We start from the raw sequence: 27,199 nt of genomic DNA on the forward strand, positions 1-27,199 counted from the left end.
CAGTTTCATTGTAAATGCATTTGCTTAAATTCTAATACAAACATATCTCTGATATACATTTAAATCTTAGGAACGTATTTTAAATGTCATTTAACAAAATATAGACTTAATGAACAAATATAGACGTTGTCTTGATTGGACAAAAAGCAATTTTCCAGCTATTCCAGGCAACGTTTTATTTAAGCGACACGCACCTCCCGGCACTAAATACGTCAACGGTGGGCGCCCTCGTTCTTCCTTTCTCTCGTCCTAAAGATGGCGGCAGGGGTGAGTAAAATGGACCGATGCTTTGTCACTATGTTTTTGTACTGTTTTTTCAAGATACCATCTGTTAAAAATCTGCCCCATCCGCCCACTTATCAAATGCAATTTAGTGTACCTAGTATCTTTAGGTCATTAAGCCTGTATCTGTATAGTTATTTGTGATTTTGGGGGGTTATCCTACTCACAAGCTCTTAGCAATCGCAACGATAGCATAGCAGTCACATCCGTACATGACGCCTCATTCCATTGTGCCACGTTATCGGTGCTGGAGCAAGAAGCTAAAAACGGTACAAGTAACGATTGCGGCCTATTTTATAACTCCTCGTGTAATGGCATATTGTACATGTTATTCCACCCGAAACGGCATTTGGTCTATAATCAAAGTATCAAAATCTTACTTGGTACCTAGATTACTATGCTGACGATACTAATTGGCATGTGTTGCTAAATCATGTACCAATTCACTTGTATCTTACAAGACAATGAACGCGGGTTTCGGGACACGTTATATAGCATTGTGGTCGACTTTTTGTCCATTACTAATGCATGATATTGTTTGCCCGAAGCATCTGTGTGAGCTCATAATCATGTACAGTACGGTTCCACGCATCTTTGCTTTCAATATGTTCAGTAGGCATAGGCTGTAGAAACGGTCTTTGAAATGTCGTTATTTGATAACATCCCGGCCAAGTTAATCATGTTAGACCGTTATTGATCCATACCCTACTACGCCTGCAAAAAATAATTCTGGGAACTGGTTTTATGGTGTCAACAATTCCTATTTGAACGTGGTCTGGGACATTAAATCACTAATTGAGGTAGGAAAGGTGGAATGGGGCATGTATGTAACACTTAGAAAAATAGTGGGTAGTATGTCTGATCTTGTTGTATGGTGTTAAACACGATCAATACAATCCTACTCTACGGAAATCTGTCTTGTTGTCCCGAATAGCTGAATCTTAGTTATGCTGGTAATGTATTGTAGTTAATAGGATTAATAATTAAAATGATTTGACTTGTAGAAATAGATTGATCATACGCAAGCTGTCACACTATGCAGTATATTTTCAATTTTGCTGACAGTTCTTAAATTGTTAGGTTCTCTTTACGCATAGTTATGTAACCATTGTCTCTCCTCTCTACCCTTCCAGACTCTGTACACGTATCCAGAGAACTGGAGGGCCTTCAAGGCTCAGATTGCTGCCCAGTACAGTGGTGCTCGCCTAAAGGTGGCCAGCAGTGCCCCTGCCTTCACCTTTGGGCAGACAAACCGTACCCCAGCCTTCCTCAACAACTTCCCCTTGGGCAAGGTTTGTGACCGCAGGGGTTTGGTCAGGGTTTATCTGTTAGGGGATTTGAATCAAAGCCTGATTGTCCAGAACCCTTCTGGTTTCCAATTAGACTTTAATAGATCGAATTTGGAGTCAGAGTTTAATTGAAAATCAAAGGCTTAACCTGAAAATCACCAGTTCAGCTGGACTAAATGTCCTGATTTAAGTGTCTCTGTATACACCGGTCCTTGAACTTAAATATGATGTGTTGCCTGTAGTATTATGTTCACAGTAACGGATTGTTGATGCAATGATGTTTTGAATTTCTTCACCTGAAACCATAATGAAGTTTTTTTTTTAGCTTTTTAACCCTGAGCATCAGCTGTAAACCGTTTTGAACATAGTCTGGCCCCAGATTTAGTTTCTGATTGGATTGACCTGATGGCACCAGTTGGTTGCCAGACAAGATGTTTTTTATTTTCTTGTAGGGGGTGATCTATTTAGCTTTAAGAACAGGCTGTGGACATTTTATGTTGTTGCCCAATATTTGGCTAAAATGGGTTCTTTTGTCGCACTCATCAGGTTCCAGCCTTCCAGGGAGATGACGGCTTCTGTCTGTTCGAGAGTAATGCCATTGCTCACTACTGTAAGTTTGTTTCTTTGCCTTCCCTCTTTATTTTAATGGTTCCAACCATAATGTCACCCCATTCTCTGTAGTGCACCACATTTGACAATGCCTATTGACAACAGGATGGCATTGAGATTCTTCCTATTATAAAACTAGCTAGACAGCTTTATTTTGGGTCATTTAAGATGGGATGTCAATGTAATTAATGTTACATTGACATCCCATCTTACATCTACAGTTGAGAAATGTGTACATGGCTTCCATATGAGATTTATTCTGCATTTCCCCAACTGGAGAGTAATTCGGCAGGCCGTTGTCAGCGAGGCTTAGCCTGTAGTGGCTCTGTCCTTTCCTAAAGCGTCTGCTAGAGAGAAGTGAGGTGGTTTGAGGCCCTGCTGTGTCTCATTCATGGCAAGGTTATAGGTAAATCTCACACAAACGTGAAAAGTGTTAAGACCGTTTTGAAGTTCTTTGTGACATCTGTTGCCCCAGTTCCCCCGTAGAAATGCCCTGTTACCAGCATATTTAAATGTGCCAACGTTACAAAACAATCCACTAGATTGAAACATTGAACAGAGTGCCGAATGCACCTTAGTGAACCGATCTCAGTCAGATCTGTAACTCGTAACCCATCCCCCCACTACGCTGCCCACTTTGTAATCTTACGGACCATCGTCTTCCCCTCCAGTGAGCAATGAGGCCCTGCGTGGCAGCAGTCCCCAGGCTCAGTCCCAGGTTATCCAGTGGGTGAGCTTTGCTGACTCTGAGATCATCCCTCCAGCCTCTGCCTGGGTCTTTCCCACCTTGGGAATCATGCAGTTCAACAAACAGGTATGCAGTGCCTCACCAGTTTTGCTGTCTGCACCGACTGTTGCGTCTGTCTGTGGTCTAGGGGTGGTTATTGGCAAGGACCTTGTGATATGATATTTCACGATACACGTTACGATTCAATACATGTCCATTCATTACAATATCGCAACAATCACGATACATATTAACCTCAATATTAAGCCTCAATATTAGGCTATATACTTGAAAGGACATTCTTTAGCTAATCCCCGTTAGCAACTCTTAATGAACCCCTACCGTCTACATTTAGACCCCAATAGCATTCTAGAATGCTGCTTCAAAATAAATGTTCTTACACATTTCAAACGGATATAGCAAAAAAAACATACAATTGCAAGTTAACTGTTGTTTTAAAGAGCATGTACTCTTCTTTAATTTGACAACACATTCATGTAACTTGGAATAATATAATTTTTCTCCCATTAACAATGAAAAGAGAGAAACAAACGTCTAAGTTTGCATAAAACTATATACTGCAACTAGATTGAGCCAGCAGTCAAATTAGGTCCATACCGCTGATCGTAATAAAGTAAGCACAAGGCAAATCTCAAGACATACGTGTTTATAAGTGATAAGGGCGAAGTGACGGACATCTTTTGGCAGATGCAGGACATCATCGCGATGATTTAAGGGAAGCACAACATTACTGCTTCTTGGCTGGCTAGTGAGTGACGGCTTGTTTCTGCTCAAGCGAAACATCTGCAGACAGATTACTTTGTTTTAGTCTGACAGACGAAACCAACCAAACAATTAGTCTAGTTAACAATTGCATTTTCCATATTTGAATGAAATCGGAAGAAACACAAGAAAACAAGAAACTAGTCAGCCGGCTGCACAGCTACTCCCACGCTTTCCATTACTGCACTGCGTAAGCAACCATTTGAGAACCACCGCTGATGTGCTTGTCTATCAAGTTAATTTGACAGGGTTGTTGTCATCTAAAAGATATTACCAACATTTCCCAGCATTAAATATGGACAACACAAAACTTATAGCCACTGTTTTTCTTACTCACCTCGACATCATTATCGCGTTCAACGAGCAAGGACGCTTCTAACCTCATATCTCCAAACACAAACAATCTCTTCTAACAAGTCGTGGCTATTAATAGTTTTTCTAAAGTCAAATGTCCGCATACCCTTTTCTTGTTTCTTATTATTGGAGACATCCTTGGGAATACAGTAACAGGTCTTTATCATTTAGATTTTGTGATATATAGACAACTATTATTTTTAAAGACACTCGCCTGTTCAGTTCCCGCTACGTTTAACAGACTGCTGTCGACAGCATAAATAAATAAACATTGATTCTAGACATCAGAATATTGATGCAATAATAGAATCATGATTTTTAGATTAAATCAATATTTGCACAGCACTACTGTGTTCACTGTTTTTGCTTCCCTCCTGAGGTAACCCATTTGTGTAATAGCGTGCAGAAAACAGTGCTTAATTTGTTATTCCCTGTTAACGTGTCCTACACGGCTTATGAGCATTATACCGGTAAAAGAACAACACTATTAGTTGGGTTTTAAAGGTGCAGTCTTGAGTCTTTTGCCAGTATCCATCTCTTAAGCTTGATGTTTGTGCGTAATCTAATAGTAAAATCTCTATCGTGCCTCAGTGAGCTGTACATTCTGAATTTGAAAGGGTGCGGTTTTGAGAGCAGGGTGCACAAATCAGCAAATGCACTTTGGGTGCCTTTTTAGCTCAGTGTCTGTGTCTTTTTGAAAAAATTGGCCAAAATCACAGGCTGCACCTTTAAGAGGTCAATAAAGGTAGTGCTGCCAACAGTTTGATAGCTAGAGACAGATTTAAATCAGTTCAATAACGAGTGCTCTATGTGCCAGCAGTTTCATTAGGGCTAGGCTGCGAACCAGCAGGCTTTCCTCTGCAGACTGGTCCATGACCCTGGGCAGGCGAATGGGACAGTAACTAGCGTAGTTGTACAGCAATTAGCTGCCATGCTAGTTATTCCACTTCCAGTGATGTACCAGTTTTAGCTGCATTGTTTTTGTAAATGGTTAACTTTCCATTAGAGCTCTGAACAATAAGCAGTGCCCAAGAAGGTAATAAATCCACTTCATGCCGTCACACCTGCCGAATCAAAAGCAAACGTGTTGCATGATAGCTTGCTTATCGCAAGCACTGCTTCACACCTGCTTGTCTAGCTAATCAGCTTCGGAAATGACATCAGTGATTACCTTTGATTAGGAGGTGGTGATGGAATCAGATGGTTGGGAATTTCTTGGCACCCCTCAGCATCCCAAACAACTATACATAATAGTCTAAATATGATAGAAATAGACTTTTAGCACTTTAGGTAAGGACTTAAGACAATCGTTTCTATGTTCAATGCATGTTAGTCCTTGAATTTGAATAAGACCAGTGCTGGTACTAATGTTGGCCATACTAGCCTTAAGTATTGCTATAATTGAGTGTTTTCCGATTCTCTTTTGCTGTTATCTACAGTGGCTTTGGGAAGTATTCAGACTTTCCCTGCATTTTATAGACTAATTTTATAATTGACTAACGTTTGCCATCATAATACATGCTGCCCCATAATGACAGTGTAGATGTTTTAAGAATTGTCCTTCTTCAAGATTAATTTTCACCTCAGTCTGACATGTCGTTACTCAAATCTCTTGTCTGCTCATCCTTCCCTCAGTCCTTACCTGGCTCCCAGTCCCTGTTGCTGAGAAGCATCCCCCATCATGCTTTTCCACAGGGAAGCTATAAGGATCACTACCCTGTTTCCGCCTGATGTATCAATCAGACATATGGGTATAATGCTTTCTTTTCGGCATCATCAGATCTGAGTTCTACAAAGGGTTTCTTGGACTTGATGGCTTGGTTCTGGATCTGGCATTTGATTGTGGGTCTATGTTAACAGCTGTGGGCCTTTCGTGTCCTGTTAGTTTGCTGCTGGTGGACAAGTCCTACAGGCATTGCCAGGAGAATCAGTGAACATAGGGTTCAACTTATCCATATGGAGTATCATGGCAAAGGTTCTGAAGGTTTATGGACATGAGATTTCAGTATAATGTTCAGTTTGGAATTGGGACGCATTCCTAAATGTGTTTTTGCCGTAATGGGCTATTGCGTGTGTATATTGATGGCAAAAAAGTGCTCAATCCTAAGTTGTTTTACACAATTTAGTGAAGGTGATAGTCTGAATACTTTAAGTAACATTAAGTCTTCTGATAATCACCAGGCAGGGTCATTGGGAATGTTAGTTCACATAGTAGTGAAAATATTTAACAGTTAATGCTGAATGAAGTAACTGAAATAGAGATCGTAGCTGGCTACCATAACATCTGATGGCTATGCATCATCTAAAGTCCCTTGGTCATTCATTTAGGGTAAATACATTTTCTCTGGCAGCTATGAAATGGTCTTCTTCTTATTGGGTGAATGCAAAACTATTTGCTCTTGTTATACATTTATCTTGTTGGAATTTGCTACCAAATACAATGTATGAGTGTCTGCATTATCATGACGTGAGTGTTTGGGGTGCTTGGCAATGAACTGCACTGTTAACAATCACATGATGTACTTTCCTCCATTAAAAACCCAATGTGTCCTCCGTGGATCCAGGCAACAGAGCAGGCGAAGGAAGAGATCAAGAAGGTGCTGTCCGTCCTCAACCAGCACCTGAACACCAGAACCTTCCTGGTTGGGGAGCGAGTCAGCCTGGCTGATATCAGTGTGGCCTGCAGCATGCTGTGGCTCTACAAACAGGTTAGACTATCTTTCCCGCTATTAAAGAGGCTGTAAGAAGTTCAATACTTTTACCTTCTGATGGATGCTATTTAGACTAGACCATAAGGTGGCGCTTCATGATTTGTTTGTAGGGATTCCGTTTCCTTGAGGCATAGGTGCTAGATTAAAGAATTCTGAATGGATTTTTAAGTGTATGACTGGACTGACTTTGGCCTTTAAAGCCTGTCGATCTAAAGATGTCCTCCACCATTTCTAATCTATAGCCTTGGTCCATCTTTCCATATTCATTACTCCAGGAAGCGCCCAGAGGGCTGCACATTTGAGCTGCTGATTTAGCCCAATGGATTGAAATCCTAGGCTAGGCGCAGTATCCTTTTGTTTAGTAGCGCAGAGCTGTGAATGTGATTAAATGTTTCTGCTCTTGGTGTAGGTTCTCGAGCCTTCCTTCCGGCAGCCTTACCCCAACGTTACCCGCTGGTTCCAGACCTGCGTCAACCAGCCCCAGTTCAAGGCTGTGCTTGGGGAAGTCAAGCTCTGTGAAAAGATGGCTCAGTTTGATCGTAAGGACCCTAGTTGTGTTTTTCTGAGAGGTTTTGTGATTGTAACAGGTGGTGATATGTTTAAGTTGACCCACCCAAGGCCATACTATCATGACTGAGGCATCCACCTGGTTGTGAAATCTTATCCTTGGGAAAGAAACGCAGGACTTTGGCACAGGTTAAAGTAGAACCAATCGACAATCTGACTAGAAGGCCTGAGACAGTTATTTTTGTTGAATGCAAGCAGGTGCCGGTACCCTTTTCTATGTAGACGCTGGCGCTTTGACTTGGGGCAGACTCTCGAGGAATCACTGGTTGGGTAAGACTACACTGTATTTGATATTGGATGTCTTTATTCTCCAGCCAAGAAGTTTGCTGACATGCAGCCCAAGAAAGACACCGCTACCAAGAAAGATACCCCACCCAAGAAAGAGAAAGCTGCAAAGGAGGCCAGCAAACCTCAGGAGAAGAAGGAGAAGAAAAAAGAGGAGAAGAAAGCAGCCCCGGCTGTGGAGGAGATGGACGAGTGTGAAGCTGCCCTGGCTTCAGAACCCAAAGCAAAGGACCCCTTCGCTCACCTGCCAAAGAGGTACTTAAGATGGACCTCTCACTCACCTTTCCAAAATGCCTGCTGATGTGTGGTAACCGCCACCCTCTCCCCCATGCTCAGCTTTTATGGCTACTTTCAGTCAAGATGTACTGGTTTTGGGTACCTCAGCTGGTAGACTAGCCCTACATAACTCCGATCTTGCAATGTGTTGGCAAACATCAAGCCTGGGTTCAGCTGAAATATTTTGTGTTAAGGGCTGAACTTGAAAGTTTTTCTCAAATGACTAGAAATTCTGAGTTATGTGGAAGTAGTGGATAATTGTGCTTTCTGGAGTGCTCCATTGGGTCTCAAGTATTGTTAGTTTGGTTTCACATAGCTCTCACTACCAAGGCCTGGCCTGAATGACTCCTCACAGCGGGCCCTTGTCGTTGGAAATGCCTCAAAGAACCAACCTGTGGGTTCCCTTCCCCCTCACAGTTACTGCCACTAACCATGGGGGATATTACTGCTGAATAAATAGGGCGTGTTCCAAATAGCCCAGTGTTCCCTATTTGATGGGCTGCTTTTGACCAGAGTGCTGATGGGTGGGGGGGGGGGGTGTTCAGGACACAACCCTAATGGCTAATATCATCTAGGCCTCTCCTTCCATGTGTGCTGGCCTAAAGCCAGTACATTTTGTCCTGTGTTCTACAACTCATTCTCTGCCCTGTTTTCTCACCATCTCATCAATGTTACTGCTAAGTTTAACTAAGGGCATAGCATTAAGATGGCTTTGGGGAACCGGCACATGCTTTAGGGGCAGTAGTTTACTCTTGCTTCTTTCTACTATAAATCTGTTAGACTAGTGCCCTCCCATTCAACTCTGGACTTCACAGCATGTTTGCCTGCTTTATTCCCTGTCATCAGGGACTGGTTAAGGCCTGGGGCGGCTAGTGGGTACAGTTATAAGGTGAGAGGGAACCGGAAGGCTGCTCGTTCCCACAGCCCTTTAGAATACCCTGCGAAGGACCAGGCCGGGCTTTGGCCTGTTATGAGTCATGGCTCAGTGATACAATGGTTCTGGCTCGCGTAAATGGAAACCAAGCCTGAGCCTTCTGGGTGGAACACTGAGTTACATCCTGTATGGCATTGGGCTACGTACGTGATGACATGCTGGGTTAATAACTCAGTCCCCGCTTCTTGGCTTTTGTCCTGTATACTCACATCTGTTCTCGACTCCCCACCTTTTCACCCCCCACAGTCCGTTTGTCTTGGATGAGTTCAAGAGGAAGTACTCCAACGAGGACACCTTGACCGTAGCCGTGCCTCACTTCTGGGAGCACTTCGACAAGGAGGGGTACTCCATCTGGTACGGAGAGTACAAATACCCTGAGGAGCTCACCATGACCTTCATGAGCTGCAACCTCATCATGGGTGAGTTACTGGAGAGCCGGAGTCCCGGTGCTTCACGCGACTCATAAACGGGCTCTGAGGATTTCCCATAATGCTAAACACAGCTCACACTGACATGTTCCGAGGAGGTCCTAAAATGGACACCTATATGGCCCTAGCTCTACAGACTGCTATATACACAGACGTGTCCCAGACTGTCCTACATCTGTACGCAGCTTACACGCAGATCCACTTACTACACACATTTTAGGGCTGGGGTCCAGTTCACTTGTTTCCTTTGTTTTAGTGATTAACCAAACCTTATGCGTGACTTGACTACTGTTCAAATTGTGTTGTTACAGCCATGTATTTCAAGTGAAGGTTGCCGTACATGGTGATTAATTGATAAAATGTGAAACGTCCGCGGTCCTGGGTTTCCTATAAATGTCAGTGTCGGGGTTTACCTTTCAGGAATGTTCCAACGACTTGACAAACTCCGCAAGAACGGTTTTGCCAGCGTGATACTGTTTGGAGGAAACAACGATAGTAGCATCTCTGGGATCTGGGTCTTCAGAGGGCAGGACCTGGCTTTCACTGTGAGTTTTTGTTTCCTTTGGCACTGTGCTGGGTGGAGGGTCACTTAGCAGACAGATTTTCCTGCCCAGACCCTCTGGGCTTGTTCCCACACATGTATCAAGCCTAGCTGAAGCGCTTCTGTGCCTTCCACTGTCTTTTGACCAATTTGTTTTGCCAGTAATTAAGCAATTCGAGCAGTTCCCTCCAGAATTTGAGGTGTTGGTGATAAACCATATGAATTTTGTTGATGCATTTTGTATGATCTCATATGTACTGGTGCATCAGTGTTGTCAGTCTAAAAACTTGCCAATGAAAACACGTAGTTTCCTGCATCTTAAGTGATTTGGACGTGTAGAGACCTTAATCAGCATTGCAACTGTGACGCAGGGCAGCCCAACCCTGTTCCTGGAGATCTACTGTCCCTGATGGGTATTCTCTTCAACCCCCTTTGGGACTAACCTGATTTAGCTTTTAGTCCAACTAAATATGAGAATCAGGTGTGCAAAATTGGTCTTGGCACGAACCTACAGGACCGTAGATCTCCAGCGACAGGTTTGGGCTGCCCGGAGTCTGCCCTGGTGTACCAGAGATGTGCATGTGGTGCCAGATTCACTGATGTCTTAGTTTTATACACCCAGCCTTTTTAAAACGTCAAACCATTTGTGTAAATAAATTGTTTGGGGCACATTGACAGTTACTTGGCAAGAACAGCAATCTGACAATTTACAAGTATTGCCTTGTGGTTGTGATTGTGCCCTCAAACTTCATTTTGTCCAAATAGTTATACAATAATTAAATAAATAGTTATACAATAAATAATTGATTTCTCACTTCTGTCCTTTTCTGTAGCTGTCTGACGACTGGCAGATCGATTATGAGTCTTATTCCTGGCGCAAACTGGACCCAGACACAGAGGAAACAAAGACCATGGTCAAGGAGTACTTTGCTTGGGAGGGAGAGTTCAAACATGTGGGCAAACCCTTCAACACGGGCAAGTGCTTCAAGTGAGCAGCGTGGAGGATGCTGGTGCCATACCCCAAGCCCTGTTTGTCCCCCCCATACATCCACCCCTTAACCTAAGGACATTCAACCACAAGTACTAAAACTCCACTTGGAGCTCCTCAAACTGATCTTCAGGTCAGAGTGGATTGTCTCAATGGCCCAAAATAAGTGGTTGTTTTGAGTTGAGAAATAAAAAATGTTTTCCACAATGCCATTTTGGGGCTTTTTGTTTATTGAAATTCAAAGGTAATGTAGTAAAAGACTACTATTCAGAGTTTTTCATGGCTGTGAGTTGTCTTTACTAAGCCAATTTTGACTCAGTATTTATTGCCAATCTGTTTCTTTAATCATACAATTTGCCTTATCAGTAATTATCATGTTGGCACGAATGGCTCTAATTCAGTTAATATCCTGTTATTCTGTTCTAGCAGTCATGAGCTGAACTATAGACATGCAGTAAGGAAGGGTGAACATGCTGCCCACTTAGTAATTGGTTGAGTAAATTATATCCTTAATGTGAACAATAAATAATTGGAACATCTACAGTCTCCTGTCACTCAACCTTAAATTATTTTGTGCAACCCTAGGCAGACTATGGTCAAAAGGTAGTGCTCTTTATAATGACTAGGATGCCATTAGATCTATAATCTTAGTAAATACTGTGTATGTTCTGCCAAACCTTTTAGTGCTGAAACCTTCCGTCTGTAGCCGGCAAAACAAAATGGGGAGGGACCTACCTGAAATTGTCAAATAAGAAGCTAAAAAGTTGGTCTTTCCAAGGATCAGTTAATCGCAGGACTTAATTTGGCTGTTGACTTCATATGAAATCTGCTTACATTGGGAGACTTGGGGAATTAAGATCTTTCTAAATGGGTAAATTAAGCTCTGGAGTAAGTTTTGACACAGGCTACAAAATGGCAGCTTTGGTATACTGTATGAGCAAGTTTTTGGTGGGGTATGTAGATGACTGGGTCAAAATGGTGATGATGCCTAATTTTCTTTCGCCACTGGAGGGTGCTCAAATCCTTGGTTTAGGTATTTCTGAACGGTAGTGAGGCAATCTCCCAAAGACAAAGATCTGCAACAAATTAGTTCTGGTTTACACAAAGTTCTTTAAGGTTGACCTGCCTACTTTGACTGAAAAGCATGTTCAATCAGGAATCTCCATAGAAAATGTAAGACTTAATTTGGACTTGATCTGTGAGAAATCTTTGATCAAATGAAGAAAATCCTTAAGATGTGCATCTGATAATTGATTTATGCTTCTAATGGCTGAAAACAATCACATTGTACAAAGCCCTGTTAAGAAGTTCTGTTAATCAATGGTTGTCACGAAACGCTTTACGTCACAGGGATTCCTAAGAAGACTAAGAATCTCCGTCTGGATCATGATCTGGCTTTACAAGTCAGTCGTAGAGTCCATCCTTGCCACCTCCACTGTTTCACAAGCAGGCAGTTCGGCTCAATTGTGACCCCAAGGATCCTGCCTCTATTCTCATGTTTCCTTCAGCAATCGACCATCTGTTCTACAGAGACTAATTACTGTAGACTAGGTTCCCCACATCAAGCCAAACTCCAAACTAAAATAGCTACACTATACCCCGCTCTACTCTGCGTCTGGACATATTGTTTTGAAACTGTCTGTACAGCACTGTGAATAGTAGGTTAACAATAGATTTTTCACCTTGGTCAATGTTTTTTGACCTGGTATATCGATACATTTTCAAGTGAAAAAAATGGGGTTATGATTGGGTAAAATAGTTCAACTAAGCTTATGATACAGAAGGAACGTTCTTCCAAGAACCAATGAATATTAAAATATTTAATATAAAAAGGGAACTCCATATTGCCACTGTAATGTAACTTCCAAGGTACTACATTATTCCAAAGCACACCTGGAGTTGGTAACAGAAAGCAGCATCCAAATATTCTGCGTCGGCTTGGGGGCGGTTAAGAAGTTAGCCCAAAACAAAGCTAGATTGTGACAAGCCTTTGATGGGACACACCTCTTCTCTGGCTTCACCGGACATTTCAAGTTTAAAAAATAACCCTCTACAGGCCCAACCCATTCAGTTAGTGAAAGGCTTGATGATTAGTTGATTGGAACATTTGGGGAAGCCAGAGGAGAGGTGGGAAACCGCAGCTATGGTATCTGAGGAGAGGTGTGCCTGAGTAACGCCCAGGGGGGGGGCTGCTGCTCATAGCCTACACATTGTTTTGGGTGCAAGTAACATTCTTTTAGTGTTTCATCATCAAGGCATGTCCTCAAATCTCAGTTGTTCCATGAAGAACACTGTCTGTGCTTTGCTAAACCACTTTGCCTTCTGAGTTTAACGGTAAATATTTTGTAACACTCAAGATTCCTACACCAAACCAGCATTTAAAGGGTGCATATTTAACATATTGTGATGGCCTCAAGTTTCACTTAGATCACTGCGCACTGAGTTGCAGGTCAAGGTGTGTTCTGTGCTTCTTACCAGACCTAACACTGCCGGTAGGATCTCCTCCCTGACCTGGGTTGTACTGGTAGTGTACAACATAGCTAACGTTTTACATTGAGAACCAGCTAGAAACTGTCCAGCCCAACCCTGTTCCTCAACAGCCAGCGTCCTTTAGGTTTTCTGTTCAGCACCACAGCTATCTGTAAGTGTCTGACAGTCCTGGATACTCATTGTCTGTTTTTTTTCTCCACCGTTTGGTTCCTAGTGAATATTTACCACGGAGACATGGTGATCTCCACCCTAACCACCTGGCTCTTATTCCTGTTGTAGCAGGCCTGGGGCCCCGCCACGCCCAAAGCTGTGTTTGATCCAAGCTCTCTTCTGTTTTTCTGTGTGCCAATATCACAATGGACAATGCCGGCCCAAACAGCACCCTATGACTTCTGTGGTGCACTACCTTGGACCGAACCCTGTTAGTAGTAGGTCACTGAATGAAGTAGTGTTATTTAGAAACAACCTAGTTCTTCCACTGCCTTCATTACAATAGGCTGCTGTCTATTGGACTGAAGTGAAACATCTCTTTCCCACTTGTATTGTCAACAGTTAATTATTCCAAATGGACCATGAAGAATTGACTTCTTGGCATTGTTGGTCACCTGACTGACACTGAAGTAATGCTCTCTGTCTGATGGGAGTTTAAGTGCCACATCTAGAATCAAGTTTCTTAAAAGATCTCCAATAAAATAGAATTGGGCTGTGTGTCTTAATCCTGGTGCACTTTTTAGTTTTTGTCCAAGCACTCACTCACCTGATTCAGACTAAAGGCTTGATTATAGGTTGCTTACATCAATCATGTGGGTAAGTAGTAGGCGCAACATTTGAATCAGGTGCGTGAGTGCTTGGTCAAAAACAAAAACGTGCGCCCCTTTGGGTCCCGAGGACCAGGTTTAAGAAACAGTGCTATATGGTGTTTTACTTTGGCCAAGGCCCGTACAGTTCTGTTGAAATGTTGTGAACTATAAAGGTATAAGGGTGACATTTAAAAGCAAGCGATGACTATACAGAATTATGTGCACCTGTTATATTGGCTTATTTTGTTTGCAGTGCAATGGGTTATACCTTAGTATCCTTTGGCGATTGCTTGAATGCTGTGCAAAGAGTGCTATACAAACAACATTTTGATTTGAATTAAGTGTCTTTATGACCTGAAGTGGATTAATCTTCACACAATTGAAAGTCAATATGACAGAATTGAACTGTGCTGAAGGCTATCAGTTAATAATAAAACATCTGAATGTCGATAAGACAAGACTAAGCAGTACAGTAGACTCTCAGTTCATTGCCCAAGTAAAAGGGGTGATGCACGTATTAAAACAAACATTTCTTATCTACAGTATGTTCTCTAATACAATGTACAGGGCACATCCACTGTAGTAATAGGATTATAGTATACAGCATCTATTGCATTGTGCTGAACACACAGTCACACACTCAAGAAATGTAACACAAGTAAGTCACACTTTTTTCTCATTCTCTAAAAAAGGTATGCCCTCTGTCTTCTGGACAAAGCGGTAAATGGTCGAGGACTGTCCCTTCAATAGCTCCCTGTTGACAAAAAAAGCACAGGCATTAATATGCTGTGCCCTCCAGAATTACTGGACTGCTTGGTAAAGACAAACTGATAGACTGATGAAATTGCAGTTTTGGATGGGAAGTTTATTTCAGAATTTTAGTTTTTTTGAAATATTTTTGGGAACCATAAACAACCATTACATTTATATATGACATAAGTATACTCACAGTTGGCAGACTGTTTTGTAAATTTTTTTCAGAATACTAGTGCTTTTTGTTTTGTCAATGCCTTGGTTGTACCAGTCTGCTCTACTCACAACTAATTTGTAATACTTGAAGCACATTTTGCTTGGATTACAGCTGTAAGTATGCCTTGATAGCTCTCTACCAGCGTAGCATGTGTTGATATTGCATCTTTAAATGTGTTGCTTTTTTGCAGAAGTGTTCAGTCCCAGACTGGGTCATTCAAGGACATTGATCATCCTTTTACATGCTATTCCTTGATAGGTTTTGCTGTGTGCTTCGAGTCATTGTGCTGAACGGTGAAAGAGATGCGGCCCTACAGCATGATCCTGCCACCATGTTCGATAGCTGGTACTGTGTACATGTAGCAAGGAGCTGTGTTGGCTTTGCACCAAACATATTTAGCAAATTAGGCCAAAACTCTTTGGTCTATCATTATCTCATCAGGCCATAACACTGTCCCACAGTATGAAATGAAAAACACAGGTAATGACCTATGCTGTGGATTATGCTGTACTTCATTAGTAATTCAATGGAACCAAATAATGTACACATTTCTCAAATTATAAAGCCTCATAAAAGTACAGGAACACTATACATAGAATAACACATGGAAAGGTACCTTACACCATTCATCACATAAATAATATATTCAGATACTACAGTTGTGACTCCATAAAGGGATATGGCCATTGAAGATATTTATTTCAGTGGTCAATTACCAATTTCTTTGTTGATTTTGATGTGTGCTTGGGGTCTCCTGGAATAGGTAAGCCGGTTTAATTTTCTCCAAAATGTTTTAATACTCTAAAGTTGATAATGCTCTTGACTTAAACAAGGGCCTTAGGAACAGTGGAAGGCAAAAAGCCCCATGCCATCCATGACCTACCAACATATTGTACAGTATGTATGTGGTTTGCTCATACTTTTGTCGGCCAAAACGACGACTGCGTGCTTGGCCAAGGTCATTTATACTAATGTTGTTCCACCAAAGCACTGATTAAAATGCCAATGGTATTTAGCAAACTCCATGCGTTTACATTTATTTGGTAATGAATAATGGTATTTGTTTCAACATCTAAATGAGACATCCTCTTTTGATTGTTAATGCTATGTTAATAGCCCTCAGCTTCTCTGGAGGTCTGAGACCAACATGGAATGTAGCTTGTGACTGTCAGAATACAATATCCAATATGAGTAATGTTAATGATGATTAATACAATGTGACCACCATTTTAGTTCTGTGGTCCCATCGAAAACACTCAGTAGGACCAAGTTGCCACAACAGTGGTGAAGCCAGACCAAAGGCCTTGAGCGGATTGGTGACTCACTCGTCCTGTGAGTCAGACTACAGTAACAAAGATTGTTGAAGTTGTTTACTCACACCAAAGTAATTATGATTGTTGCCAATAGTGACACACCTTTGGATGTTCCCTGTTTCTTGAATCCTGGTCTCCATTCCCAGTAAATCCTATTCAACCCAGTGCATTTCAAACATATTTAACCAATAGGACTTTTCTAAATGTTATTGGTTTAAAAAGCCTGCATTGGAAACAAATGATTGAGTTGTGTCTCACTAATCTACACACAATGTCATAATGTCAGTGTTTTATTTTTATAAAACTGTACAAATTAATAAAAACTGAAAAGCTGAACATTTGCTTGAAAAGCACATAACTAGCAAAGACTCATTCTATGTGCAATAATACTGGTTAACATGCTTTTTTGTGACTACCTTGTATTTGCACCCCACATGTACAATTATCTGTATCTCGGTCAAGTAGTGTATTTCAAGAACGTGTTCAACCACTAAGACGTGTGGTGGAAAGAGGGAGGTTTTCCAATATCTAGCAAACATTGGGCACCAATTGGTAGATTGGTAAACATTTTAAAAAGTGGATGAATATCCCTTAAGTTATTCATTAGGCTTTGGATACTCTTTCAATATCCAGAGACACAAGGATATCGGAGAGGAAGGAAGAGGATGGACGACTTTCTGGGATTTCACCATGAAGCCAAAAGTAATTTTTAAACAGTCACCGCTGAATGGCTACAATAGGAGAAACCTAAGGCTGGGGTGAAAATGAGGAAGCCTTTGCAGAATGGAGATATTCTAAAACACACATCCTGTTTTTCAGCAAGAAACTACATTAATACTGCCAGTGGATTTTTTTTTAACGTTTTGTCAAGATTTGTGGTAGCAAGACTTGATGAAAATGAGTGTTTAGCATAGATCAATAAACAATTTTACAGAGCTAGATTATTATAAAAAAATTTTTATGATGGCCAAATAATGAACCATCTTGTTGTACAAACATTGTCTAGACAACACCAAAAACTGTTGCCAAAGATGTTTTTAATATGTAATGACTTATGAGGTTGAATTCTAAAGTATATAATGATACAGTGAACTCCAAAAGTTGTTGGATGGTGTCACTTTTTAGCTCTATGTCACTTTAGATTTGAAATTACTATACTATGACTATACCCCTCCATGAACCCGAGTGACCCTAGGAGCTATGATGTCTGTGGCTATATGCCCCTAGTAGGGTCTCCCAAGGCAAACAGGTCCTAGGCGATGGGTCAGACTAAAAGCGGTTCAAAACCCCCTTAATGATGAGCAACATTTTGAGTTCTGTGACGTCGCCCGGTATGGCGCAGCCGGGGCCCCACCCTGGAGCCAGGCCCGGGGTTGGGGCTCGTACGCGAGCCCCTGGTGGCCGGGTCTTTCCCCATGGGGCCCGGCCGGGCTCAGCCACAGGAGGGACCATAAGGGGCCGATGCGGAGAGGATCGGGTGGCAGTTGAAGGCGGGGGCCTAGACAACCCGATCCCTGCACACGGAAACTAGCTCTAGGGACGTGGAACGTCACCTCGCTGGCGGGGAAGGAGCCTGAGATCGTGTGTGAGGTTGAAAGGTTACGACTAGAGGTAGTTCGGATCACCTCTACGCACGGCTTGGGCTCTGGAACCACACTCCTTGAGAGAGGATGGACTCTTCAAGGCGGGCTGGTGTGGGTTTGCTTATAGCTCCCCAGCTCTGCTGCCATGTGTTGGAGTTTACCCCGGTGAACGAGAGGGTCGTTTCCCTGCGCCTACGGGTCGGGGATAGGTCTCTCACTGTTGTTTGTGCCTACAGGCCGAACAGCAGTGCAGAGTACCCAACCTTCTTGGAGTCTCTGGGAGAGGTGCTGGAAAGAGCTCCGACTGGGGACTCTATCGTTCTACTGGGGGACTTCAACGCCCACGTGGGCAACGACAGTGACACCTGGAGGGGCGTGATTGGGAGGAACGGCCCCCCTGATCTGAACCCAAGCGGTTTTCAGTTATTGGACTTCTGTGCTAGTCACAGTTTGTCCATAACGAACACCATGTTCAAGCATAAGGGTGTCCATCAGTGCACGTGGCACCAGGACACCCTAGGCCGCAGGTCAATGATCGACTTTGTTGTCGTTTCATCTGACCTGCGGCCGTATGTCTTGGACACTCGGGTGAAGAGAGGGGCGGAACTGTCAACTGATCACCACCTGGTGGCGAGTTGGATCCGATGGCGGGGGAGGAAGCTGGACAGACTCGGCAGGCCCAATGGTGCCTCTGGTGCCTGTCGAGGCGGCAATCCCCGAACCCGGTGGTGGAAACTGGAAGTAAGGGATGCCGTCAAGCTGAAGAAGGAGTCCTATCAGGCCTGGTTGGCTTGTGGGACTCCTGAGGCAGCTGACGGGTACCGACAGGCCAAGTGGACTGCAGCCCGGGTGGTTGTGGAGGCAAAAACTCGGGCCTGTGAGGAGTTTAGTGAGGCCATGGAGAAGGACTATCGGCTGGCCTCGAAGAGATTCTGGCAAACCATCCGGCGCCTCAGGAGAGGGAAACAGTGCCCTACCAACGCTGTTTACAGTAGAGGTGGGCAGCTGTTGACCTCAACTGGGGATGTCGTCGGGCGGTGGAAGGAGTACTTCGAGGATCTCCTCAATCCTGCCATCACGTCTTCCATTGAGGAAGCAGAGAATGAGGGCTCAGAGGTGGACTCGTCCATCACCCAGGCTGAAGTCACAGAGGTGGTCAAGAAACTCCTCGGTGGCAAGGCACCGGGGGTGGATGAAATCCGCCCTGAGTACCTCAAGTCTCTGGGTGTTGTGGGGCTGTCTTGGTTGACACGCCTGTGCAACATCATGTGTTTTGTGGATTTGGAGAAGGCAATCGACTGTGACCCTTGCGGCATCCTGTGGAGAGTGCTTCGGGAATATGGGGTCCTGGGTCCTTTGCTAAGGGCTGTCAGGTCCCTGTACGACCGAAGTAGGAGCTTGGTCTGCATTGCCGGCAGTAAGTCAGACTTGTTCCCAGTGCATGTTGGACTCCGGCAGGGCTGCCCTTTGTCGCCGGTTCTGTTCGTAATTTTTGTGGGAGGGTGTCAGGTTTGGGGACCACACAATTTCGTCTCTGCTCTTTGCGGATGATGTTGTCGTGTTGGCCCCTTCAAACCAGGACCTTCAGCATGCATTGGGACGGTTTGCAGCCGAGTGTGAAGCGGTTGGGATGAAAATCAGTACCTCCAAATCCGAGACCATGGTCCTCAGTCGGAAAAGGGTGGCTTGACCACTTCAGGTTGGTGGAGAGTGCCTGCCTCAAGTGGAGGAGTTTAAGTATCTAGGGGTCTTGTTCACGAGTGAGGGAAGGATGGAACGGGAGATTGACAGACGGATCGGTGCAGCTTCTGCAGTAATGCGGTCGATGTATTGGTCTGTCGTGGTGAAGAAAGAGCTGAGCAGCAAGGCGAAGCTCTCGATTTACCGGTCAATCTACGTTCCTACTCTCACCTATGGTCATGAGCTTTGGGTCATGACCGAAAGGACAAGATCCTGGATACAGGCAGCCGAAATGAGCTTTCTCCGCAGGGTGGCTGGGCGATCCCTTAGAGATAGGGTGAGAAGCTCGGTCACCCGGGAGGAGCTCACTCTTATAAACGACATGGGAAAGGCATGTTAAATTCGTTTTAGATGGGGGATTTACTTTGTAAGTCAACAACTGTCCGTTTTTTGGCTCCTAATAACTCATTGGTAGGTGGGACAGTACTTTTGGGGTTGTTATACTGATACTTGAGAAAATTCTGTCCAGTGAGTTTAGAGGTATTTGGGTGTAACTGAAGAGAGCAGATTTTACTGTACACTCCAGAATGCACCATGCAGCTGCTATTAGCAGTTGAATCATCAATGAAGACAAGTGAGCCAGATCTAGTGACAGCTATTTATGCCCAAACAAGCATAAATTCACAAATAAGGTGGTGTGTCAGTTCCTTTTGCTTTAACAATTTCCTCTTGCAATTATTCTGATTAATATTTGTCTCATCTGTCCACAATAACCTTTTCCATGACTCAGCAGGCACTATTAATATTTTTAGACCATCATGTTAACCAGTGTTTTTGCACCTTGCATTCTTGCCTCTGTTTTTCGACTGGGGTCGTCTTCTGTGGTTGATAGTGGCTGATACATATCTACTTCCTGGAGATTGTTTCTGATGTGCAAAGAGTTATTTTCACTGTAGCATAATTTTTTTCCACAAGTATTTTTGTCATTGCTGAGCTGACCGATGTTTTCTTTTTTCTTCCTGTATAAAACAGTTGATTTCACCCTCCTGTCTGCCCCATTATAGCTGATAATAAAACCATAGTAACACATACAGTGGATATAAAAGGTCTACACACCCCTGTTAAAATGCCAAGTTTTTGTGATGTAAAAGAATGAGACAAAGATAAATCATGTCAGAACTTTTTCCACTTTTTATGTGACCTACAAAGTGAACAATTAAATTGAAAAAATAACTGACATTTTCGAGGGGGAAAAATTAAGAATAAAAACCTTACAATAACCTGCTTGCATGAGTGTGCACAACCTCTTATACCTGGGGATGTGGCTGTGTTCAAAATTAACCAATCGCATTCAAACTCATGTTAAAGTCATTACACACCTGCCATCATTTAAAGTGACTCTGATTAATCACAAATAAAGTCAGGGAGGCTTCCAAGAGGCCTACAGCAACATTAAAGGAATTGCAGGAATTTTTGGAAAGTATTGGTTGTGTGCTACATGTGACAACAATCTCCTGTATTCTTCATATGAATGGGCTATGGAGAAGGGTGGCAAGACGGAAGCTTTTTCTTACAAAGAATTTTGACACAAAACCTTCAGGTTAGAAAGCTGAAGATGAATTGGAAGTTCACCTTTCAGCACGACAATGACCCAAAGCACACATCCAAATCCACAAAAGCATGGCTTCACCAGAAGAAGATTAACGTTTTGGTGTGGCCCAGCCAAAGACCTGAATCCAATTGAACATCTGTGGGGTGATCTGAAGAGACCTGTGCACAGGAGATGTCCTCACAATCTGAAGCTTTGGAGTGCTTTTGCAAAGAAGAGATTACAGAGATCATATGTTTCCTGTAGGTCTTGACCAGGTTTGCACACACTGCAGCAGGGATTTTGGCCCACTCCTCCATACAGACCTTCTCCAGATTCTTCAGGTTTCGGGTCTGTTGCTGGGCAATATGGACTTTCAGCTCCCTCCCAAGGTTTTCTATTGGGTTCAGGTCTGGAGACTGGCTAGGCCATTCCAGGACCTTGAGATGCTTCTTACGGAGCCACTCCTTAGTTGCCCTGGCTGTGTGTTTCAGGTCGTTGTCATGCTGGAAGACCCAGCCACGACCCATCTTCAATGCTTTTACTGAGGGAAGGAGGTTGTTGGCCAAGATCTCGCAATACATGGCCCTATCCATCCTCCCCTCAATATGGTGCAGTCATCCTGTCTCCTTTGCAGAAAAGCATCCCCAAAGAATTATGTTTCCACCTCCATGCTTCACGGTTGGGATGGTGTTTTTGGGGTTGTACTCATCCTTCTTCTTCCTCCAAACACGGCGAGTGGAGTTTAGACCAAAAAGCTCTATTTATGTCTCATCGGACCACATGACCTTCTCCCATTCCTCCTCTGGATCATCCAGATGGTCATTGTCAAACTTCAGATGGGCCTGGACATGCGCTGGCTTGAGCAGGGGGACCTTGCGTGCACTGCAGGATTTTAATCCATGACGGCGTAGTGTGTTACTAATGGTTTTCTTTGAGACTGTGGTCCCAGCCATGTAGTTCTGGGCTGATCCCTCACCTTCCTCATGATCATTGATGCCCCACGAGGTGAGATCTTGCATGGAGCCCCAGACCGAGGGAGATTGACCTTCATCTTGAACTTCTTCCATTTTCTAATAATTGCACCAACAGTTGTTGCCTTCTCACCAAGCTGCTTGCCTATTGTCCTGTAGCCCATTCCAGGCTTTTTACAATTTTATCCCTGATGTCCTTACACAGTTACACAGCCATTGTGGAGAGGTTGGAGTCTGTTTGATTGAGTGTTTGGACAGGTGTCTTTTATACAGGTAACGAGTTCAAACAGGTACAGTTAATACAGGTAATGAGTTGAGAACAGGGGGGCTTCTAAAAGAAAAACGAGCCGAAATTCCTACTGGTTGGTATGCAATAAAATGCAAATTAATTATTTAAAAATCATACAATGTGATTTTCTGGATTTTTGTTTTAGATTCCGTCTCTCACAGTTGAAATTTACCTATGATAAAAATTACAGACCTCTACATGCTTTGTAAGTAGGAAAACCTGCAAAATCGGCAGTGTATCAGATACTTATTCTCCCCACTGTATGGGGTATAGGCCTCATTGACCTGAACTCACGTAACTCGTTTTTCAGTAAAAGAAAGCACAGTGTCTTGATTCTTTTGACTTTAACAAATACTCAGATGAAACATATTATGCTATTTATAACAGACTACTTTGTGTCAAAGTTTAACAAGGACATTTGTTTTGAAACCATTTTAATGTTGTGTTTGTTTCATGATAATTAATTCTGTGTTCCCAGTCCTAAATGGCTGCCCCATTATAGCTGATAATAAAACAATAGTAATACATATATTATCACCTAATGTTGTGTTAGATCTTTTTGTCTAGTTAAGTTCTTTAACTTATTTTTGCTATCTATGGCCTGTAGGCCTCATTGACCTGAACTCATGTAACTCTTTGTTGAGTAAAAGAAAGCACAGTGTCTTGATTCTTTTTACTTTAACAAATACTCAGATGAAACATATTATCACAGACTACTTTGTGTCAAAGTTTAACAGGGACATTTGTTTTAAAACCATTAGACATTTTTAAATAGTGGCACAAAAAATGAAAAAATTTAATGTGGCTTGCAAATATGCAATGTCTTTATGGCACAGATCTTGCATCTGGCCCCTGTATATCTCATCAATACAGCAGAGGATGGTGTTCAAGGAAGGTGTTGCCATCTGTCCTGTCGACCTCCTTCCTGTTGGTCCCCTCCAAGTTGGTCATGTTTATCCCCATAGTTTTGATTGACTCTGTCAGGATCAGTTCCAAGCAGGATTTTATGTAATCAACCCGTGATATGGCGTATCTCGTTTGCCCTGGGGTCATCCTGATAAAATTTTTAGCCGCCAGCCGACCTCTCCTCTCCGGTGTTGATGAAGACCAGAACAAATTCCCATCCTTTGACCGGAATGAAACAACAACCAAAGGACCTTCTTCTTTATCATCGGTTGTCTCTTGGTCTGGATCCTATAATGTGTTGTCTTCAACTTCTGACACTTCCACCTCTAATGCATCTTCACTGTCAATTTCTTGACCTCTCTCCTCCTCAACAGTGTCCTGATTAAAGATATGATCAAGAGCCTCACATACAGTGTATTGTTTGGTCATTGTGCCTGCCACAGAATGAAATGTGAGCAAGGCCTCAAAAAAGCTTTTACATACCAGAGCTGTGAGAAAAGTTCTATATATTATTGAAACAATGTTACAGTTGTTTGTGAGAATGCCAACAGGTGTGGTTCCTGTAGTGGAAAGAGTCAGTAATTTTTGACTGGGAACACCATTAAAATAACGATTAAAATAACGAGATTTTTCAGAGAGAAAACTGGTTTAAATCGGTCCAAATCGACCAGAACACGACAGGAAGATTAAACAGACAATGTTTTGGCTATGTCTCTGATTTATTCCATATCTGCCTGGTATTGTCCAGATTGATTTGAACTGACATGTTGTCAGACACTAGCATACAGCTACATTTTGTTCATAAATACTCATTTTACTACTTAATGTTAAATCCACTGCTTCAAAAGCAATTACGGTGAACAAATTAATCACATATCACAAACTGTATGTGATTGACCTGTTTGAAACCTGGCTTAAAATGTATTTCTACCTTAAATGAGGCCTTCCCATCTGGATACACTAGTGGTAATATCCTCATGCATTCTGCAAAGGCAGACGTGTTGCTAATATTTACTTGACACTTAAACAAATGTTTGGCTTTCTGTCTTTTGACGTTTTGGTCATAAAAAGCTATGCAGCCTACTCAATCACTTTTCATTGCTACTATTTACAGGCCCCAGGGCCATACACAGCAGTGCTCAATGACATCCCAGAATTCTTATCAGACCTCGTAGTCAGCAGGTAATCTAATTTGTGGAGACTTCAGTATTCACTCAGAGAAGTTCAAAGACCCTCTCCAAGAGGCCTTTGGAGACAATATTGACAATATTGGTTTATCCAACATTTTTCAGGATCTGCGTATTGCCATAATCTTGGTTTTAGTGTTATTACATGGGATAGATATTGTGGACTAATTTGGACCTAACTCAACTTTGAAATGCTGTTATATTAATTCTGGACAACCAAAAGATTTGTGGATGCTTGTACAGACTCATTCCACCAACCCCAGGATGTTAGAGTAAATGAATCTGTTAACTAATCTAAAAGCAGGTGATTTAGACTTAACTCTGTATTACATTAGATTCTGTCACACCAATAAAAAATGAAACAAATATGCAACAACAAAGTATCTCCCAGGTATCCAGAAAATACCATGGCCCTAGAAACAAACTCCCAGAAAATTTGAATGGAAATGGAGTTCCACTAAGAAAGTGCTTAGACTAGCCTGGAAAGACAGTAACATTTGGGGAAAAAGTGCAATATCGAAAGATATAAGCCACTTTTCCAACAAAAACACAAAAGCAGAAAAACAATCAAATATGTATCATTAAATGTGATCATTAGAAAACAAATAATGGACCCCCCCCCTAAATAAACATACTTTTCCGAAACTCAGTTGTTGCACAGAACTGCCGGATCAATAGGGACATATGAACTTTTTAATCTGCCGTTTTGTATCTCAGGAATGAGCTTTAAACCTATTATCTCTCAACTGGACCCTATTCCAACAAATCACTTAAGGTGCTACTTCCTTTGTTTGGTCACACATTTTGGATAATAAATTGCTCTATATCCTCTGGATGTGTACCAAAATCAAAACTCTGCTATGGGATCTCCTTAGTTTTCACTATATACACTCTATACCAATGTTACAAGATAGCTACCTAAATCCAAAACTTCACCTCAGAAATCTAACATTTTGTTCATTTTCTGTTGGATGGTTGGATATACTCCCTTTACTCGAATTGATCCTAAGTCCTGTCAGAGTAGCAACTGGTATAATAATAATATCGCGGTTCACAAAGTATTTTAAATGGATCGGGTGTATCAAATTAAATTTATTATGTAAGTCAGCAAATGGTATTTTGGCCTTGTGCATTAATATTAGCTGCTATAGCCTAGTAACATGTCACAGCCTATCCCAAACCATAATTTGTATTAGGTGTTAATGGGATGAAATTGTCTTCTCGTATATTTCACGTTATGGCATCCTGATTGGGAGATAAGAAAGTATTTTCTATCTTCTATTTTTTTCAGTGCAGTGATGAAAGTGAACAAGATCTGAACTTCTTAAATATTACAGACTTGATCAGAGACATGATGGACATGTTTAAACATACCTATGCACTGACTCAAATTTCCCATGCTCAAGACTTGGAATGCTTTACCAGGCCATCTGTCAATAAATCAACCTGCCCAGTGGTCCACAACAATGTCTCATGTTTAAATAGAGGGACTGACTGAAAGACAGTCAGGAAACAGAATAATGTGAAGACTGTCAGGGACAATATGACTCCAAACTTTGCTTACAGACACAAGGAACTGGTGCGCAAGCAACCCACATTGAAGACCTTAATACCAGATGGCCTGGTCTGTTCCAAAATAAAGGGGTAGTCCTATGTGTAAAATGAAAATCTCAGGATATATGAGTAATTGTTTTTCATCACAGTGGAATAGTGAGAAGTAGAACTTCAAGTTGGATTTTGCTATATTGATTTCCCAGCCCTATGTTATGTGTATAAGATCAATGCAGAGTTCCAGAGCATCAACTCTTCCCCTGAAAGCAAAGTTCAAGTTAGCTGATCAAAGTATTCCGAACCAAAGAAACACTGGAAAAGACCACTACCATCATGCATATTTTGCAGGGGGGAAATAAACAAATCACAATTGAGTTCGTATGCACTAGAGAACTATTCATCTAATTCTTACAAGTTAAAAATAGAGTCCAGAAGTAATGAGCGATGGGTGAAATACAGGCATCATGCAAGGGAGAGGTAGAGAAAAGGTAGCTTGAAGGAATGTGTATGTGGAAAGAGATTGCGAGGGAGAACTGATGAATGTTGTTTTTGTGCAGACTTCAGTGTTTAAAACAACGTACACGGAAGTCCCTTATCATCTACCTGGGAGAAGAGGTGAAGGACACGATCAGGGAATGCTTGCTAAGGTTCAACGTTCAATCATTGATGTCAGCCTGGCCTGTTTTGTTACATTTCTTGGGTGTAGCCTAGGGGCTAAGCAACTCCCTCCCTGGTGCATGTACTTCTGCAGCATGGTTTTGAATTCGGCCTGCTGTTCTATATTTAGAAAACACTCTATTCTATCTTTGACCACTTTCTTGTCCAATAAAGGACCTTAAATATAAGAAAAACACTGAGTGAACAGTGCCTTACCATTTACCTATTTTTTGTCTCTTTGTGTTTGCTATGGTGCCTTTTGTAGTACAACCAGGCTGACAAGGCTGTGAAGGACCTTGAGCAGCTCAACATGTTAGTATCTGTTATTCAGAAAGAAGAGGAACCCCAGCATTCACCAGAGGCAATTGGTGTGCCGATACTGAATAAGCTGGTTGCAGTTGCATTGACTTGTGCAATACTTCTTATATATGCGCTTG

The 27,199-nt window shown here is 42.3% G+C and overlaps 1 protein-coding gene and 2 non-coding genes across 4 annotated transcripts; all 3 read left to right on the forward strand.

The window, feature by feature from the left end:
* Nucleotides 1-172: 172 nt before the first annotated feature.
* Nucleotides 173-10,986, forward strand: eef1g (eukaryotic translation elongation factor 1 gamma). Of its 2 annotated transcripts, none has more exons than XM_010902355.3 (10): nucleotides 173-267; nucleotides 1,416-1,574; nucleotides 2,118-2,181; nucleotides 2,852-2,994; nucleotides 6,609-6,752; nucleotides 7,165-7,294; nucleotides 7,637-7,862; nucleotides 9,064-9,236; nucleotides 9,666-9,790; nucleotides 10,620-10,986. In XM_010902355.3, the coding sequence occupies exons 1-10, from the start codon at nucleotides 256-258 to the stop codon at nucleotides 10,776-10,778; spliced, it is 1,335 nt and encodes a 444-aa protein (XP_010900657.1). In that variant the 5' UTR covers nucleotides 173-255; the 3' UTR covers nucleotides 10,779-10,986. The 2 variants fall into 2 exon arrangements, with proteins under 2 accessions (XP_010900657.1, XP_019900778.1); XM_020045219.2 differs by lacking the exon at nucleotides 173-267 and adding an exon at nucleotides 480-551.
* On the forward strand, nucleotides 1,841-1,915 carry LOC114839170. The gene has a single exon (XR_003781790.2). It is a non-coding gene; the product is annotated as a small nucleolar RNA SNORD36 (small nucleolar RNA).
* Nucleotides 2,467-2,603, forward strand: LOC114839173. The gene has a single exon (XR_003781793.1). It is a non-coding gene; the product is annotated as a small nucleolar RNA SNORA9 (small nucleolar RNA).
* Nucleotides 10,987-27,199: the final 16,213 nt, after the last annotated feature.

The sequence above is a fragment of the Esox lucius genome, chromosome 4 (genome assembly GCF_011004845.1).
Source record: "Esox lucius isolate fEsoLuc1 chromosome 4, fEsoLuc1.pri, whole genome shotgun sequence".
Classification (NCBI taxonomy): domain Eukaryota; kingdom Metazoa; phylum Chordata; class Actinopteri; order Esociformes; family Esocidae; genus Esox; species Esox lucius.